Below are 19,677 nucleotides of genomic sequence, written 5' to 3' on the forward strand. Positions count from 1 at the left end.
GCACCCAGGTGGTCTGGCAACACAGGCTCGGGATTGGTCTCCAGCGGGTTGGCCCAATAAACCACCAGTTCGACTACAGTTGCAACGCTATGTGCTTGCTTGTCATTCTTTACATGGTGTCAGAAGTCTAACTCGTCCGCTAAACATGGATAGCCTACCCCCTCCTGAACGCTTGGTGCTCTCTGATAATGCCGCAGAGAATTGGAAACGCTTCCGTCAGCGCATTGAACTTTTCTTCAAAGCAACAGTCTCGGACAAAGAGCGTTCGTCAGCGCAAAAAGGTGCTATCTTCTTGCACGTCGCGGGACCTGAAGCCATCGAGGTATTTAACACTTTTACACTATCGGAAGCGCAACGTGAAGATTATAACGCCATCATTCAAGCTTTCGAGGAATATTGCATTCCGAAGACGAACGAAACTTTCGAACGCTACGTGTTTCGTTCCCGCCATCAACAAGAAGGGGAGCCATTCGAGCAGTTCTTGCGAGATGTGCAACTCAAATCAAAGACCTGCAACTTTGGTGACTTAAGAGATTCTTTAGTACGTGATCAGCTTGTGTGCGGCATTCATGATAAAAAGCTCCGTGAGCGTCTATTGCGCGAGAAGAATCTCACGTTAGAAGCCACAATACAGTTCTGCAAAGCAGCGGAGGTGGCAGCGTTGCAAAACCGGACTCTTGAGAACGCTGCCAGTAGCGAAGTGAACGTGCACCGTGTCACTGGATCATCGGCAACGCCGGAGAGAAACTCAACTCGCGGTCGGTGCGGCTACTGCGGAAGGGTCCATGAACCAAGAAGGTGCCCAGCGTGGGGCAAGGCTTGTGCATTATGCAAGAGGAAAAATCACTTCGCGTCATGCTGCAGAAGTGCCAGGGTTCATGAAGTTAGCACTCCAAGGTCCGGCGATGGACAGCAAGGAGCATACGAGTCGGAAGAAGACTTTGATATTTTAACAGTGCGCGTCGATAGCGTCTCGGGGCAGCGAGACTGGATCGTGAACGCGTTCGTGGCTGGACACCCGACGCGGCTCAAGGTGGACACAGGGGCACAGGCCAACATACTACCGTATGCTCACTTTCGCAAGCTGCGTTCCGGAAAAGCCATGCTCCGCCCATGCAGCACGGTGTTGACGAATTACGACGGAAACGTCATTCAGCACCTGGGACAAGCGACGCTCTCGCTTCAGCTTCAAGGCAAGCAAGAAAACGTACCATTCTTTGTTGTCAAGCGAGGCAGCCAACCGTTGCTTGGCCTGAAGTCATGCGAGAAATTCGGATTAGTCTCGCCTGTGTATGACATCAGCAGGGCCGAGTCAGACTGGCAGGAGGAGTTCCCTTCACTGTTTCAAGGTTTAGGATGTACCCGGCGTCCGTACCATCTACAGCTGAGCGACGAGGCACGCCCTACTGCTATGCCTCCTCGACGAGTGCCTCATGCTCTCAAGGAACCGCTACGAAAGGAACTGAGTCGCATGGAAGCTGCAGGCATTATCGCCAAGATCACCGAGCCCACTGACTGGGTAAGCCCGCTTGTCATTGTTCGTAAAAAAGATGGCCGACTGAGACTTTGCATGGACCCCCGTCAGATAAACCGAAACCTAAAGCGTGAACACTACCAACTCCCGCGTCGGGAAGATATTGAATCGGAATTAGCTGGTGCGACCTTCTTCAGCAAACTTGACGCTAATTGCGGTTTCCACCAGATCCCTCTGGATGAAAGCTCCTCTAAAATTTGTACGTTCGGTACCCCATTCGGACGGTACCGGTTCCTACGCTTGCCATTCGGCATTGCGTCTGCCCCCTAAGTGTTCCAAAAAACGATGAGTGAGATATTAGAGGGTCTGCCAGGAACTGCAGTGTACATTGACGATATTCTTGTTTGGGGAGCGACGAAGGAGGAGCATGACAAGCGTCTTCGGGGGGTGCTAGAAGCGGCAAGAAGGGCAGGACTAACTTTAAACGGGGACAAATGTGCATTTGCTACTCAGGAAGTGAAATTTCTGGGTGACCGCATAAGCAAAGCTGGCATTAGACCGGACCCTGAACTTACCAGCTGTATTACCAACATGCCTCGTCCTTCCTGCAAGCAAGAAGTACAAAGGTTTCTGGGAGCAGTAAACTATTTTGGGAAATTTCTTCCGAATCTCTCGAAGAAAACAGAGGCATTGAGGTCCCTGATAAAGCAGGAAGCGGCATTTGTATGGGAGGCTCAACATGATGGTGAATGGAAGAATTTATTGAAGATGCTCACATCATCGCCAATTCTAGCGGTTTTTGACCCTGAGAAACCATCGAAGGTCTCGGCCGATGCGTCAAGCTTTGCTATAGGCGCGGCACTGTTCCAACAGTATGACCAAGACTGGCGCCCGGTGGCTTATGCGTCGCGAGTCTTGTCTAGGTCCGAGGCAAAGTATGCCCAGATTGAGAAGGAGACGCTTGCTGCGACGTTTGCTTGTGAACGCTTTAAGGACTTCTTATTGGGCTACAAGGTCTTAGTCGAGACGGACCATAGGCCACTCCTTTCAATAGCGAAGCAAAACTTGTGTGAAATGCCCCCACGTCTGCAGCGATATTTTTTGAGACTGATGCAATTTGATGTCGTGTTCCAGTACGTGCCGGGGAAGCAGTTGGTCTTGGCCGACACCCTATCCAGGATACAAGGCGCAGCATCTCACAGCCCTGACCCCGACCAAGATGATGTTACCGTCCACGCTGCCCATGTTCTCTCCGTCCTTGTGAGTGACAACATGAAAGCCCGCCTTGCTGCGGCAACATACGAAGATGCTGAGCTAAGGCATGTCATGGAGTCTTTACAACAGCAGAGACCTGTCAATGGAGAGCTGGCTGCATTTTCCTCTGAGTTGACATGCATAGATGGAATTCTTCTGCGGGGCAGTAGAGTGGTGATACCCAGAAGTCTGCGTCAAGAGATGCTGCAGCGCCTGCATGAGGGCCACTTGGGAGTTAACAAGTGCAAGGCCCGCGCCAGATTGTTGATGTTCTGGCGAGGAATGAATGCGGACATAGCGGCACTGGTTAGCCGTTGCGAAAAGTGTCGTCAGTTTGCGTACCGCCAACCAGCAGAGCCGCTGATACTGAGGCAAGTCCCAGAGCAACCATGGCAGCGCATTGGCGTAGACCTTTGCGAGTACGGTGGCCGGAGCTATCTGGTAGCTTACTGCGCTTACTCAAACTATCCCGAAGTAGAGTACTTATCTCAGACAACCAGCAAGGCGGTAATATCAAAACTTTCAATGATGTTTGCCCGCCATGGAATACCGCTCGAAGTGTGTACAGATGGAGGTGCTCAATTTACCTGTCGAGAGTTCAGGGCGTTCAGAGACAAGTGTGATTTTCTCCACACTACATCCAGCCCGCGATTTCCCAGGTCCAACGGCTTAGCTGAAAAGGGAGTCCAAGTTGTGAAACGACTGTTGAAGAAAAGTGACGGTGTAGAAGATGATTTCTGGGTGGGACTGCTGAATTACCGGACATCCCCGCTAGAGGATGGGCGAACACCCAGCGAGCTGCTCATGGGAAGGTGGCTTCGTGGAAGGCTGCCGGACTTTGCAGTGCCTAGCGCGAGTCCAGTACACAAGCCCCCTCAGAACTTAACACAGGGTCGACCTCTCCCGATACTACATGAAGGAGATATTGTGAGGATACGCCAGGACGGGTGTTGGGGTCCTAAGGCTCAAGTGCAGTGCTCAGTGGCTCCAAGGTCCTACACTGTTCGTACGGAAGGGGGCCAACAGTTTAGAAGAAATCGGCAGCATCTTCTAAAGACGGACGAGCCCTTCGAGCCAGAGGCTGTCCTGGATGAGGACTTCGCGCCAAATGAAGGGCCTCCGGAGGTTACCCCATGCCCAACAATGCCACAAACACCAGAGTGCCCCCAATCTGCAGCGACATCCCAGGAGCCAACTGTCGATGAGCCCAATCCTACCTCTGCAGTGCCGTCAAGTCCCAGTCCAACGACACCACCTTTACGACGTTCTACTCGAGTACGGAGGCCTCCAGGCTACCTACGGGACTACGAGGCCCTTCCCTTCTCCAGAGAAGGGAAGATGTACCGGTAGGGGGCCGGCACCCAGGTGGTCTGGCAACACAGGCTCGGGATTGGTCTCCAACGGGTTGGCCCAATAAACCACCAGTTCGACTACAGTTGCAACGCTATGTGCTTGCTTGTCATTCTTTACAGTAGCCTCCTTTCTGCTCCGCCGGTTCATGCTGCGCCACGGTCCACCCCAGGAGCTGCTCAGCGATCGAGGCCGTGTCTTCCTGTCGGAAGTCGTCGAAGCCATCCTCAAAGAGTGCAACGTTGTTCACCGCAAAACTACTGCTTACCACCCGCACACGAATGGGCTCACGGAACGCTTTAACCGCACGCTCGGCGACATGCTCTCGATGTATGTCGCCGCCGATCACACAAATTGGGATTCCATTCTACCTTTCGTCACCTATGCCTACAATACCGCCCATCAAAGCACCACTGGTTTCTCACCATTCTTCCTATTGTACGGCAGGCACCCGTCGCACACAATCGACACAATCCTTCCATACAAGCCGGATCGATCTGAGTGTGCGCCTATTTCTGCCACAGCCAGACTTGCTGAGGAGTGTCGCGAGCTTGCGAAGACCTTTACTACGCAGGACCAAGAGCGGCAGAAAAGCAGCCGTGGTGAGACCAACACTTCTGCACCCACGTTCCTACCTGGAGCACTCGTATGGCTCTCGGTCCCTACCGCTACAACTGGCCTCTCTTCCAAACTGCTGCCCAAATACGAAGGCCCCTACCGTGTCGTCGAACGCACATCCCCGGTCAACTACCTCATTGAACCCATCGACCCATCTTCCGACATGCGCCGTCGAGGGCGCGGCATTGTCAACGTGGAGCGCCTCAAGCCCTACCACGACCCGCTCATAGTGACCAGCTGCTAGGTCGCCAGACGGCTCCCTTTTCGTACCCGGGGTAATTGTAGAGAAGCATTGGAACGCTCTAATGGGTCGTCCTCTCAAGCACCTCCTAGTGGGTCATCCTCTTCGCCTATTCTCGGAGAGCACGCCCCTCGTGCTCGTGAGAGTCTGCGAGTCTGCGCTCTGTCGTTGTGCATCGTCGCCGTCAATCTCGCCGTCAATAAACGTCTTAACACAATAAATACTTGCGAAGTATTTTTCAAAATATGTTAAAATGCAACCCATTTATTCCAAACGGTTCGGATCAGGTAAACACAGCTGTCGGGCCTGCTCAAAATTTCAGAATTTCATTGTTTAACCCTTTCAGGCCCAGTGATTTCAATCGGAATCATAAATTTTGTACAGTAGTTCAGGCAGCAAGCACCTGGTAACGATAAAAGCTGTTTTCTTCTTAAAGAGCTCATATTTAGCATCTGCTCCACGTATGGTGTCAACCTAGTACACTCAGCAAAGCGAGGTCACGTGTGAACGAAGGAATTACAGAAGCAGTCGCTTGTTTGTCTGTTTGTTTGTCGCCTTAAAGAGACTGGCTTATACCACGAGGGGGATTGGCCACACTGACAATTACATAAGGAAATGTGAATCCTATGAAAACGTGAAAAAGGGGGCATTAGGGGGCAGGGGGAAATGGTGGCCTTTCGCCTTCGAGTCGTGTTAGACGAATGCATAAAGACTGCGTGAATTTTGAATAGAGGAGCTATTTAAGTCGACCGTAATCTGTACAACGCGAACAACAGCAAAACAACATCAAGAACAACAACAAAAAATCACAGCATATCCACGGAGTGAATGATGATGAGTGGGCGAAGCTGCGGAGGTTCATCGGTAAACCGTGAATCTTCCGTGAATTCTGCCCAGTACATCATCACCGACGTGAGATTGGGCGCGTTTATACTAAAGGTTCGATGAGAGTTATCACGACTTGCAGCTCACTTTAATTTTACATGTACGCTGTGAATTTTCATTGTTTAATCACGCACAGGAGAAATCGCACACACGCACTACCTTGGAGGTCAAAATCCAGTGCCTATATATACGGGGTGGTCAGTGAACAGTTGTGCAGCGCGAGCGGTCGGTTTTTTCAATCAAGACGCTGCCTGCGTCGGCGCCGCTGCGCCGCGAGGCAAGATAGGGGGGGGGGGGCCGTAGGAGAGGAGAAAGAGGGGGAAGCGTAGGAGAGGAGAGGGCGATACATATCACGTACTGTCGCAGCGCATTGTCTTTAGGGAGCCTTCATGTGTGCACGCCCCCTGCGTTTTTAAGACTGGTTACACACTACTACGACGGGGACGAACGGGTGCCGCTATAAGGAGCATCGCCCCTAAAAACTTCGAGCCGCTATCACGTCACCGCGCGTTCCCCAGCAACCTATTGCACATCTCTTGCGCCTGTTTCGCTAGCACATACTCTGCTGCACCACCAGCCCACCTGCCTAGACACTGCGTGCAACTACTCGGTCGCGCCACGGGAGGCCACAGCGAACTGCGCATGCGCTCCTTCTGTATAATGCAGGCACGTGGCAGCGGCGCGCGGCGCCAGACGCAGACATGGGGAGACCGAAGAAGATTCGCACTGCCGATGCGGAAGCCCTTACCGGGAATCGCGTGGCGCTGCCAAGCGAGACTGCTAGACTCGACTCGTTTAAAGTAGTCCACGACGTAGTACGGCCGAAAAGGCGAGAGGCGATTGTGTTGGGCTCGACTGGAAATTTGCGTCACTTGCCATTACATTGTGTAACTTGGAATGACTTGGCATCACTTCCTATAATTTGGCATCCCTTCGTATGGCCGGGCTCAGCTAAGAACCGATGAGCTCCGCTGTGCATTAAACCTTGCGCCACTTGTGCAAGCTGCGCCCGGCTTTATTTTGCTTCATTTTATTAAATGGGTATTACTGCTTTCGATCCGTTCAAAATTTTACCAGGAGTCATCAGTGACTCGCTCGCCCATGACAACGCACCTCTTGTATATAGTTACGAATTATAAGCCCACATACGAATCATAAGAGGCTCAAAGTGAAACGTTTTGTGAGATAGAAAAGATAGTTATGCCAAGAGAAACATTTTCGTCAAGCAAGCAGCAAAGATTTACTAGTGTTCCAAATCCTACATCAGAAGTAACTGAGGATCCAGTGGTGGTTCGAACTGCGTATTTATTCGGCTAGTTTCAGACAGTCTGAGAATTCTTTCGGTACATCGAATATCACCCGGAGATAATCCCGCAGGAGTGTCAGAGTAAAAACTCTGGTGAATCTTTTGAGCACGCTCACTAAGGGACAGACGTAGCTGTAGTCTTCGTAGTCCACATCGTACGCAACGAAGCCGTAGGCAAATGTCAGGTGCTGCGCCCTCAACCTGCAGATCTGAGGAAATGAACGATGCCAGTTGAAAATGACAGCATGACTTGCCATCAGGACAGCAGAAATGTCTGCCGTTACAACATTTTTTTGCGGTTACTACAGATTTCTGATGCAGTGACAGGCATTTCTGTTGTGCAACAGACATTTCTTTCGTTACAGTCGAAATGGATTCTGTCGCACCTGTTGCCTTACAAAAAAGAGCTCAAGTGCTACTATCGTGTCTTGCTTTCCTGGCCATGAAAAATATTTGAACACAGCGGGTCGCTGGAGCCATGGCAACGTTTCGACGAGTGGCCTTGTTTTCTTCAAGGCGGTAACTGCAGAAGCTACCTTGAAGAAGACAATACCACTTGTGCAAACGGTGGCCGCTGCGACATCCCGTGTTCCAAGGAATTGTCGTCCTTTCAAGCATCCATCTTACCCTCAGCTTCTGCCTTATTCGGATTTTCTTAATATGAATTTATACTGCTCCGCGAATTCTCGCCCTTATCACACCAATGTGCAAAGTTTTCAAATAGCGTTAAAGAAGGAAGCTGGACAAGTTGCTACTGGCATAGAGTTTCGTACTAATTTACTAGAAGGAACTCTGGCGCTAGTGTCTATGGGAGCTGCAACTCATGGCTCTTCAGCCGGCACGGGAATGGTGGGTAGTAAACGGATTTGTTTAAGCTTACTTCTTGCGGCTTCGTTTGGATCCGTGTGGCCCGCAGCCGCTTTGTCGCAAGATGAAGTTTTGCAAGTGTTCAGCAGTTCCACTTCATTACCTTTGCCATTAGGCGCACCAATTCAAATCGGATCAGGAAGTTCGTAACAATTCATTCTTTTATCGGATACAAACGCCACGAGATCAACAAACAAAGCCGCAAGTGCGTTCGAAGCCGTAAGCACAAAGATTAGGCAAATGCCTGTATACTACCAATTATTACTATGCTGGCTGAACGATCTTAGCGCCATAGTTCCCTCTAGCAAATATTGGGCAACTCTATGGGTTCTGTTTGATGATGTTTGCGCAGAAACATGCGGCAATGCGCATGTCACCACGCCATGCCGATATTGCAAGTGCTCGCCTATTTAATCACATATATTTCGAATAAGCATAGAGATATGTATAAACACCAGGTTTGTTGTCGAGGCAGCACAGACTACACTAAAAAGCATAGTATGCATCAGCCAGCCTTCGACTGCGCTATCTTAGAATCAAAGAAGATATCTAGATGCTGCATTTGGATGATGTGATCGAATTAACTATGTGTAGTGTGTATAAGATTCTTCTCTTGGTTTTTTTTTCTGTTCTTCTGCGCCTCTGTATATTATTTCCTATCGTATGTTATTAAACATAGTTGTTAGTCAGTGCTTCTCCTGTTCGCTTTTCTAGCGTCCCTTGTCATTTGCGCTGTTCAACATCATCAACCAGTTTTCAAAAAGCGCTCAGCTACGTTCGCAATAAAACAATTGAGAGGCAGCCTTCTATGCCTACCTTTTGGACAATATCGGTGTTGTTGTCGAAGGAGAATATGCGGCCATCGTTTTTGTTGTAGAACAGTGTGCCACGAACTCCCGATTTGTAGTAGGTGACGTTGCTGAAGCTGGGATTCTCGCATACCTAATGCAAAGAGTGTGAAAGAGATCAGGCAAAGGACGCATTCAAGCATATGCGCAGGCGTAGAGATATGCAAGACGCATTGAAACCAGTCGCCTATAAGCCAAATTTAATCTTCGGTTCAGTTACGAGGTCGACTGCGCTTTGAACGAGCAGTATGTTGTTGCTAGTGTTGTCGTTGTTCAAGCTGACACTGCCGTTACAGCCTGAACACATGTCATCTCGCGGACTAAGGTAGGCCTAATAGGAGGTGAATAAAAGCCCGCACGTTAGACGCAGGAAGATATTGGGGCAGCTACGCATTAGAGGTGCGAGGACTGAGAAATCAGCGGAGCTGGTGGCCTTCTCCCCCTCCTTTCTCTCCTTCTCAACGTCACTTCTCTTTCCCAGCCCTTGCTATTCTATATTATGCATGAATATACTATGATCTACTCTCCCCCCTTCTTTCGCTCTGACCCTCAAATCACTCCTACTCAACCTAACTTCCCTTTCCCACCCTTGCTACACTATACTACGCATGGGTATGCTATACTTTACCCTCTTCCCCTCCTCGTGTCTCTCTTCCTCACCCTCACTTATATATTTCCCACTCCCTTGCGGTGGGGGGGGGGGTCCCCCCCTTTGCCCAAAAATTTTCAATTTTGCTTGCGTATATATAAAGGCACACATACAAACGCAAGCGCGAACATAAAGTATGGTTGAAACCAGCCGAAAAAAATTTCTAGCTACGCCCCTGCAGATTTTGACTGGGTGCTTGCGATGACGTGAGGTGTAGAGTTGAGGGGAACGCATGCAAGAAAATCGAAATGGTGCTTTTTTCGCTAATAAATGAACACGGACGATGAAAGAAATTAAGGTACGTTGTTGAATAGAGTACTAGGATTCCGAACACACATGCCCTTCAGAATTTTCGGAAAACGTTTCACGACCCTAAGTCGAAGCCACGCGCTACGACATGCCTTTTTTTCTACATTGGTTTGGGAATGCTCTACATAAAAACGCTTGAATGCTTGGTCACGAACTCACTTCGGTGTAACTTCCAAAAGATTCCGCACTTGGCTGATGCTCGCACTCGGACAGGAAGTCCACTGGCTGTCCGGCTCTGAGTTTAGTCCATCTGCCTTTCATTGTGAGCGAGAGAGCCCAGATTGCGTCCATGCCTCGCGCAATCAGCTTCTCGATGGACTCCGCCGCAGTGTTCTGCGTTTGGTAATACATGGCTCGTTATTTCTCTTTGTATTATTATTGAGAACACAATCGTGGTAGTTTGGGCATGTTCGTAAGACATGACCAATACACTTTAAGCGCACAAACAGACGAGGACAGAAAAAAATACACGTATGACACAGGCACTCACTTTCAACACTTTCGAGGCCGAAAACGTAGGCATTCTTTTCGGCTGATACATAGATAATATCTATCTAAGATAAGCGAGGCCAAAAAGGTGAATAGCTCACTTGATAAATGTGCGTCAAAGCCATCGAACGCTCTGTCTTCCAAAGAATTATGTTACCTGCGTTGCCAGTAATTGTGTCATATCTTGCCTCCTGCGCCGGCATCATGTTTGCTCACTTGTGCCGTTATATACACTCCTCTGCGGGTCTCAACAAAGTGCTGAAAGTTAGCGCCAGTGTCGCACGTGTTATTTTCCGCCCTCTTTTGGTTGTGCGCTTAAATTTTATTTGTCAGTATTGGGAAGCATATACAATTCGAATTAAAATGAGGCTCATAAATATCATACCTAATGAAGCACAATTTTCGGGGACTAACATTAGGAGAAAAGAAATATCTGCGCATAATCTAGCCGGCAGGAGTTTTCTATGCAACGCGGAAGCCTAGGGATTTCGCAGGTTGCGGAATTCTCTAGAAAGTAGTCTTCGGGCAGCATTGTGACGATGTCTTCCATAATAGCATTACGTTGGGCGAGTTGGTGCATGTCTCAACAAAAGATCTGTGGCGCAAACTGGGAATCAATGGGAAGAAGCAAGACAGGATAGGGCGTCCTATCCTGTCTTCTTTTTTTCGCTGATTCCCAGTTCGCGCCACAAATATCTCCATCTTCGCTCTTGCGTTCATCAGCGTCTCCAACTGCCCCACACACTCTAAGAAAAAAGAGTGTATGTTAATCTTTTCTGCGAGTCCTGACTTTCCGCGTATATGACTCTCTTTAAAGAGCGCGTTAACTCTCTTTTGGGTCCCATGACTCTCCGACAAGAGTATACAGTGATCCCCTAGGAGAGTTTACGTGCCTCCTTGAAGAGTCACATGCGTGTCAAGTCAGGAAAGATTAAAGGGGTCATGAAGCACCCCTTGGGCTGATTGAAAAAACACATCCTGCGGAAAGCTGACACGGCTATGAACTGCTCTGCCAAATATTACAGTCGTGCGCGCCGCGTAATGGCCACAAGCGGAGCGCGAAGTTGCCGTTTCCCCAGGCACCCTCTTTTCAAACAGAGGCCGGTTCTCACTCTCGTCGGTGGGCGGGGCGTCTGTCCGCTGTACGTCGCAAGAGACATAGCATGCCTATTGGCCGATAGCCGACGTAAATCGAGAGCGGCGTTCGGATCAGATGCGCTTCTTGCCGCGGGGTGCCGCCACTTGCCGGCGCCGCACTCCTCAGTACACGGTAGCCGCAGTCGCGCAAGCGAATCACAGCGGGAGAGCGATCGCGTTTCATGACGCGCGCTAGCGTAACTTCTTTCCCCCATGCCATCTCTCCCTGTCTAGCTTCCAGTGCGCTCGTCGGCACGAGAAAAGAGAGAAAGCGCTGGGAGCGTGCGCCAAACCCCCGTAACTCCGCTGATTCTTGACGGATTCGAGAAATTTTTGCGGCAATCTATTCGGGAGGCAGTACACTCCGACAATGAGGCCATTACATCATTACTTGCAAAAGTGGTTCATGACCCCTTTAAAAAAAGAAGTCTAACGACTTTTGCAGCAACAAGAGCTTGATTTGGGCGAGTTGGTTCATGCGGAATATCGTGGGTACAGCGCAACATCAGTAGGAAAAGAAAACGACACACAGGAAAGAGCGCTGACTTTCAAGTAGACTTTATTGAAGGTGGTCCGGCCGCTTTTATACATGGTGCAGGTTCCGTGCGCATGCTCGATAACACGTGTGATACTATGTATGACTACGCTAACTAAGAAAAGAATATTCTATATCGGATAAGTGAAGAGAAGGTGTACTAATGCACTGATCCGAGGCCTTCCTGATAAAAAACGCTTCTATAATTTCTCTTTCATGCTTCGTTTTTGCTTTTTTCCGAAACCTTGTCTTATGGAATACAGGACTGCACTTGCATTCCTTGCAATGTATAGCCATATGGCTACCATACCCATTCTTGACGTTGTACGCATGCTGCCTAGCTCGATCATTAAAACATTGCCCTGTTTGACCTATATATAATTTTCCACAGGTTAACGGTGTCTCATAGACAACATTTGATTTGCATTCTGTGAAGCTGTGCTCATGACGTATGTTGCATGGTCGATCAATCTTCTTGCAATTCAGGACACACACTTTTGAAAGCTTGCACGGGGCGGAAAACAACAAATTAATATCATATCCGGTTGCTATTTTCTTTAAGCTGTGAGACACCTTATGTACATAGGGTATGACATGCAATGGTCTTTGATCATTTTGTTTTCCCTTAGGTCGCGTGTTTTGGCGCTTTACTTTCAGTAGGAGGCTTTCGCAAACGGGTACGACGACGCTGTTGGGATAGCCCGCAGCTTTTAGTTTATCAATCTGCGTAGTGAGTTTATCAATCTGCGTAGTGCTAGTTGAAAGTCAGCGCTCTTTCCTGTGTGTTGTTTTCTTTTCCTACTGATGTTGCGCTGTACCCACGATATTCTAACGACTCTTCCTTCCATAGAGTGCAGAAGCCGAATCCCTCGACCACTGATACGCGAGCTTGGTGTCAAATTTTCGCGAAGTTTAAATTGTTCTATGGGTACGGTTCTCAGTGTAGGCTTTAAAAGTTGCCCCAGCGAAGGATTTTATCCCACTTCAAAAAAATTCTACGCAGCCTTCATAGAAAGCCTTCTCGTACATTAGTTTTGCACCGCGGGTACGACGCGTTCACATATGGTTCAGATATATTCATATTCTGCAACTGCGATATTGAGGTTCATCCCAGTGGTTCAGACACTCGCTTTTGGAGTGTGGGTACCAGAATTCCAAACCCAGGTCGGCCAAGGAAATTTGCTTCGTTATGGATATTCCATTATACCGCTTTCTACTTTAAGCAAATTGTGAGACGTCCACGGAGGAATAATACCAGCACTCCAGCATCCAGATTTTTCAGGCGAACTAAACTTTGCTTGCTTGTTTCCTTGATTTATTTATTCATTCATTCATTAACTAAAGTTTGCACGTGCTACAGGGTGATAACTTAAGCCAATCACTGTTTGATTGGCTGACTCTTGGCTGTCTGGTTGACCTGGTTGCCTCTTGGCTATGATTTAATGTTGGCTAGCATTGTTCCGTATAGCCTGAAGTTGTCTATTCGCTCTTGTGATGAAGTGATCGATGATACGTGTCTACATCTATGCATCTGCCTGCTTCCTGTCTACTCCCTGTCCTCGATATACCATACCCCACTTCAGGAGAAGTAGCCACAAATTTTTCTCACCAAAACCTCGACATACTTCTTGGGGCGCTGGCTTAGATTTGACCCTGTATTAAAGAGTGATCGAACAAACATAGCGCATGGCTTGGAGACAACCTTTGGACCATAACTGTTCTCCATGTTAAGTAGAACTGTCCATTAGGGAGTACTTGTGGATTCAATATGCAACGGCGACACGAAATAAGACAGCCCAATTGAGAATGGCGTGAGCTCGTAACAGCAATCAAGTAACATGGGAAGGAAGTATGAGGGCTTAGCTACAGGGTGCGAGCGTAGCAGTCAACAGCGAGAAAATGCCTGCATTATGCTTGCGCACCCCAAGTTTGTTTAGCAAAGCTTAATCTGACTGCTTTAACTTAATTACTATGTGAAAATTGATCAGTGCTTTGTTACTGGCGCAGCGCTTTGTGACAGCGTATAAACAGGAACCACTGGACCCACCATGGTGCTCTAGTGGTTACGGTGCTTGGTTTCTGAACCGAAGGTCGTGGGATCGAATCACTGCCCCGGCGATACATTTCGATGGAGGCGAAGTGCTAGTGACTCGCGTACTTAGATGTAGGTCCACGTTAAAAAATACCAGATGAACAAAACTTCCGCAGCCCTCCACTACAGCGTCACTCCTAATCATATCGTGGTTTTGAGAAGCAAAACCCCAACAATAATATATCATTAGGAGTCATTGGTTCCAATAGGTTTTTAAACAAAATGCAGGTCTTACCTTATCTTCTCATCTGTTCGCTAAACCGTATGCATTATGTCGAAAAAATGCGTAGTAATGAATAAAGAAGTCTCTTTTCTCACCAGGTCAAATTTGTAGTTGGTGTTGGTAGTGAGCGAGGCAGGTCTCGTCAGCATAGTTGGTGGCACTACGCGGCAGTCCTGGAAGGTGCTTGTCGCCCTCCACGTAGTGACTCAGAATGACCACAACGCTCGGCGTGAATATTTTCCTGCTCGCGCGTGCGAAGAAAATAATAATTAAGATGAGAAGCGCATGAGGAAACAAGTGGAAGATATGGTGATTGCCATATTGACCTCGTATATGGCTTCTCCTAAATTTATCATTCTTTAGTTGATTAGTTTTGACGTCAAACGACACTATTGTGAGTGCAGTTTCATCGCGGCCGGCTTAAGATAGATAGATAGATAGATAGATAGATAGATAGATAGATAGATAGATAGATAGATAGATAGATAGATAGATAGATAGATAGATAGATAGATAGATCGATAGATAGATAGATAGATAGATAGATAGATAGATAGATAGATAGATAGATAGATAGATAGATAGATAGATAGATAGATAGATAGATAGATAGATAGATAGATAGATAGATAGATAGATAGATAGATAGATAGATAGATAGATAGATAGATAGATAGATAGATAGATAGATAGATAGATAGATAGATAGATAGATAGATAGACGTGGCGTTTTTTTTTTCTAAAAGAGCAAGGTCCACTTCAACTGAAACGGAGAAAAGCGCATTTATTTTGCTACCGACAGTATAGTCAGACCTGTTCCAAATATTTTTGACAATGTGTTCATGACACCAAAATACCTCAAATCTATGTTGCGGCTGAAATCTATACAGCCCAAAATCGTCGGTATTCGGGAGCAAAAATTTGGAATTGGCTCTAATCGATTGGGACATTTCAGCTGTGCTTGAAGTAGCTCGTAAAACAACTCTAAATCACAGCGAATGAACGAAATGGCAGTATTTTGGGACAAAATTAACACCATCCTAGTGCTTCCATCGGTGCCTTCCTTTGTTACATGGACGTAATGGCGATGACTAGACTTGTAGAGCAAGTGTTCCCTCGAGGCAAAAGCAGGACCATTCTGGACTGTCGGCGGCGTTTTCTCGTTTTTGGCATCTAATGCTTTAGTTCTTCTTCTAAGCTCGTTTTTTGGCGCGCCGTTTCGGATCACTTCTTCTTCTTCACGGAATAGATTACGGCACAAAATTTTTCTTTGACTTGCCTTCTATTTGAAATATACCGTCCTGGAGCGAAATAAGGATACGATACTGTAGCCGCAAAACTGGAAAATTAACACTAACAGGCAGAGAGAAGCAGAACGTCGGCTTCTCCATATTCGAGTCCTGGCGTGCAACATAATGTCTTTCAATAAGTACCAATTTGCCCAAGAAAAACTTAATGTGGAACAAAAGCGCAAGAAGAAAGCAACTCGGACACGAACTAAACAGACTGAATGCGGCTATGTTGGTTGTTTTGGTCAGTTTTGTTAACGTGGCGCTGTGAGTTTGATTGGGTGATCTGGGTGAGTTTGATTCAAACAGATCCTGGAGTCGGCTTTCATTGGATACGGCGTTTTTGAGTTCACTTTAAAATGAGGAATCGGCCCATTTTCCACGCAATTCTTTTAAAGTGAAATATATTGTCCCGCGTCATCTGCGCACGGACATCCTGCAAGAACTTCACGACGCAAGAACTTCACGACCTATGAGATTTCCCCGTCCACTAACTCATCGACTGCTACACCCAGAACTGACATCGTGCATGTTTCTCGCCTGAAGCCCTACAATGGTGACACGCCCTTCTAACCATAACAGGCACCGGGACGGTGCTTTGCCGACCGGGGTAATGTCACGGGTATGGAAAGGTCACTCTGGCACGAGCGCCGCATTGATACCGGATGGATGAAGACGACGACGACGACGTTGCTGCTGTGGGGCAGAGTCTGGAGCTGCCTTTGACCTGCGTTCCTGTGCACTGTGTGCAGTGTTAGCTCGACCAGTGCTTGCCGAATAAATAATCCCCGTAACAATATTTAGGCGCGCTTTACGCTCACGTGAAATTTAGTCCAGTTTCGGTTTCTGGATTTGGCTCTTTTATCGAAAAAAATGCCACAGATATATTAAAATGGTAACGTCTTGGGTGCATAGAGAAAAGGCAGGTCTACTGTTTGAAGGGACTGAGCACGCAATACGCTGCTCAGAGTCTGTGGAAAAGCAAGAACCGAAAGCACTGCTCGAAGCTTTGTGATATAAGTTCCTGTTATTCCACTTGCCAGCAATGATCTCTGCACAGAAACATTTGTTACCGCCCGTAGCTGTTTTAGTTATGTTGACCAGGACAGGTATTGAACGCACGACATTTTGCTTAGCAGAGGAACTAAGAAAACCACTTAACTAACGAGACTGTTTCCCTGGAGCCTTTAAGCCAAATATACAGCGAAGTAATTTTTGTAACTTCTAAAAAATAGCTACAATTTCAGGAATTGCAAACAACCATGAGAATGCTTTCATGAATGCTCATTTTCAGACTGCTCATGAGAAAGCGTGAGTGCAGAGCACCGATGCTTGTGCTCTACGCTCTTGGAACAAAAGAGTAGTACGCGACTGTTCTTGGCTTGGCTTTAGATAATTTGTGACCGTTTCCTGATGTAAATAAAATATCCCGGAGAATGAAAACTGTTTCAAGAATACAGGCTGCACTTGTCAATAACATTGATTGCCCTTCTGACAGATGGGTTGCTTTTTCAAATGAATCTTTTCTATTAATTAAATTTTAGTGGCGGCGGCGTCATAGGCAAAAAACCCGGCGCGGGCCTGGTAAAGACACGCGGCCCCCGAACGTGCGCCGTTCACACGCGTACTTGTATGCGCCGTTTTCCAATAAATGACGCTCCCTCGACTATGGGCTTCTCGGCGATCAGCTCTTTCTGACATCGTAATCTGATCTTTTATCGAAGTCTGCTTTCATTTCACGTTTCCACATTTCATTGTTGCATAGATATGAACGCATGACGTCACTATCCGGCGCCGGCGCCGGAACGTGTGTCTTTAAACATGGTGACAACTGCGTACAGACGCGTTATCTCGACGCGTCCGCCACCAATCAGAGTCGTTTCACTTTCGCCGAGAAAAAAACGAGGAAACAAATAGAGAAAAAAGCAGGAGGCCAGGCACACTCCCGCCAAGCTTTGGTTGGCCCCGTTTTCCTTATGGGGGAAGGTCTCCTGTATTTCTTTCTTTTAAAAATAATGACAACCGAGGTTCAAGGGAGACCAGTTGTTGTTCGACTTCTCGACCGTTGGTATAAGGATGTAGTTGTGGACGATTATTCCTTGCAATTATTTTAACTCGCTCACTACTGTACATAGCTACGCGCCTTTCGCGCTTTGTATTCAGCCTTTATATCGCATAACTTACGGGAATATTTCGATGTACAGGTTTTCCAAGTTGGTGTCCGGAGTTGGCACGGCGACAAAGGTGCGACACTTCTTGGGCCATGCTTTCTTCACGCTTTTCTCAAAGCCGTCAACCAACTGTAGAAAAAATCAGCAAAATGGGGAGTCCTGCAGGAACCAGTGCTTAGGCTCGTCCTGAAGTTTCGTCTACGCTACGGAAATGCGTACTGCAAGCTTTCGAATGTCGCTACGTTACGATATTAGATTTATGATAACCTAAAAATGCTTTTCACGATTTGCGAACTTCCCGATTTGAGGAAATAATTCGAGCGTGGTCACCACTTCCTCTATCAAATTTCAAGTTTACATGAATTTCAGAACAGATAATGCGCATGACGTAATATTCTGAAGTTACGTATAGAACGAAGCAAGGGTAGTGTATCAAGGGCTCGTTTCTTCATAGACAATACCTAATGAAACCAAGAGACACTGAAGACAAAGTAGGCTTAAGGAATACTATTCGTCGCTTCTAACTGGAGTATAGTGATTATGTAGCCGCAAACAGTTGTAATTCATAACTCTTTCTGACAAGAGAGTGGGTACCACACTCACCGCCATGGCTACGAGTGGCACTGGCTAACACTTCAAGGGTTACATTCAGATATGCCCAATAAAGGGGATGGGAGATCGCCCTCCGTCGTAGCTCAACTGGTTGGTCGTCGGACGCGTAATTCGAAAGTAGTGGGTTCGGTCCCTGCTGAAGGCAAGTTCTTTAGAATAACAGAGAGCTGAGCTAGTTGGTAAGTATTCATTCTAAAAAGACAGGGCGTGCAAACACGGACACACGAAACTTCTTTCTGACTTCTTTCTTGTGTTTGTGTTTGCACGCCCTGTCTTTTTAGAATGCAAGTTGTTTATTCATCCTCTCTTGTTCCTTTTCACTTATTATCAATGACTACCCTATAGATAAAAACTACGAGTAATGCCTACTATGCCATTATTCGTTTCACTGTCATTTCGTTTCATGAGTCACAAAAAATTAAGCGCGTAGACATTCCTGTCGACAAAACTCTACTGATAGTGGAGTCGTGGTTAACTATATCTTGGGTTGTCAAATGGACATCCCATTTCCCCTTGTATCAGGTTTGTGCCATGAGTATTCGTGTTCATTTTTGAAATTACAAATTCAATATCGCCAAATGAATTTTTTTTTTCGGTGAATTGTCGCACCTTCAGGCTTTCCAGCATTTCTTCCAGCGATGATTTGTCCAAGCCAGCTGTCGGAGTGTCTAGTATGCCAAAGTTGCAAATGTTTGCGTCGAAGAAATGTTTCAACACCACCGGCGTAGCACCGTCCTTCGTGGAAAGTTGTGATTTCAGGTATTGCCTGTACCTGCGTGAAGTCGAGGATTGCCGTCGAGTTTAGAGCAGTTGAAAATATTTATTAAGTTGAGGATGCTTGTTTTAGGCCAAAACCCTTAGGTCGCACACCAAACGTGAAATGTGACCGTCGGCGGCCGTAGTGGCAGCACGGACGATACAGAAGGTCAAGTGACCAGAGATTACGACTTGATGTCAGAGTGAGTCCCCGTGCGTTCACAAGCAAGCTGGCAAACTTTTAGTGCATTTGGTCGTGCCCTTTATTTATAATCGAATATTTTTAGAAAAACGCGAGGGGCCTTAAAGTCGGGCAGCACTGGCGCAACTGCAAGCCAAGACGTAACGAGCTGCATGCTGTACGAGCGGCTGCATTCCGTAAACGATCTTGTTTCGTGGTCAGCTCCGCATGCTTTGGAGCCATTTCAGCTTTGTTCGGCTTGTAATTGAAGGTAAACAATTTGCGGACATAATGCCGCCGGATCCAGCAGCAACACACTGACCGCATTTGTCAAGGTGGCTGATATGTTAGCCGGCAACGGCTCCGTTCCATGCAGTCCTTGACGTCACAC

The 19,677-nt window shown here is 47.4% G+C and overlaps 1 protein-coding gene across 1 annotated transcript in view; it reads right to left on the reverse strand.

Moving 5' to 3' along the window:
• The window catches only part of LOC119400279 (uncharacterized), an 85,261-nt gene extending 66,915 nt beyond the window's left edge, over positions 1 to 18,346 (reverse strand). Inside the window, exons 1-2 of the mRNA XM_049417562.1 lie at positions 18,341 to 18,346; positions 17,751 to 17,866 (exon numbers count right to left, since the gene is read on the reverse strand). Coding sequence (XP_049273519.1) covers positions 17,751 to 17,866; positions 18,341 to 18,346 — 122 coding nt within the window. The remainder of the gene's footprint in view (positions 1 to 17,750; positions 17,867 to 18,340) is intronic.
• Positions 18,347 to 19,677: the final 1,331 nt, after the last annotated feature.

The sequence above is a fragment of the Rhipicephalus sanguineus genome, chromosome 7 (genome assembly GCF_013339695.2).
Source record: "Rhipicephalus sanguineus isolate Rsan-2018 chromosome 7, BIME_Rsan_1.4, whole genome shotgun sequence".
In the NCBI taxonomy this organism is placed as follows: domain Eukaryota; kingdom Metazoa; phylum Arthropoda; class Arachnida; order Ixodida; family Ixodidae; genus Rhipicephalus; species Rhipicephalus sanguineus.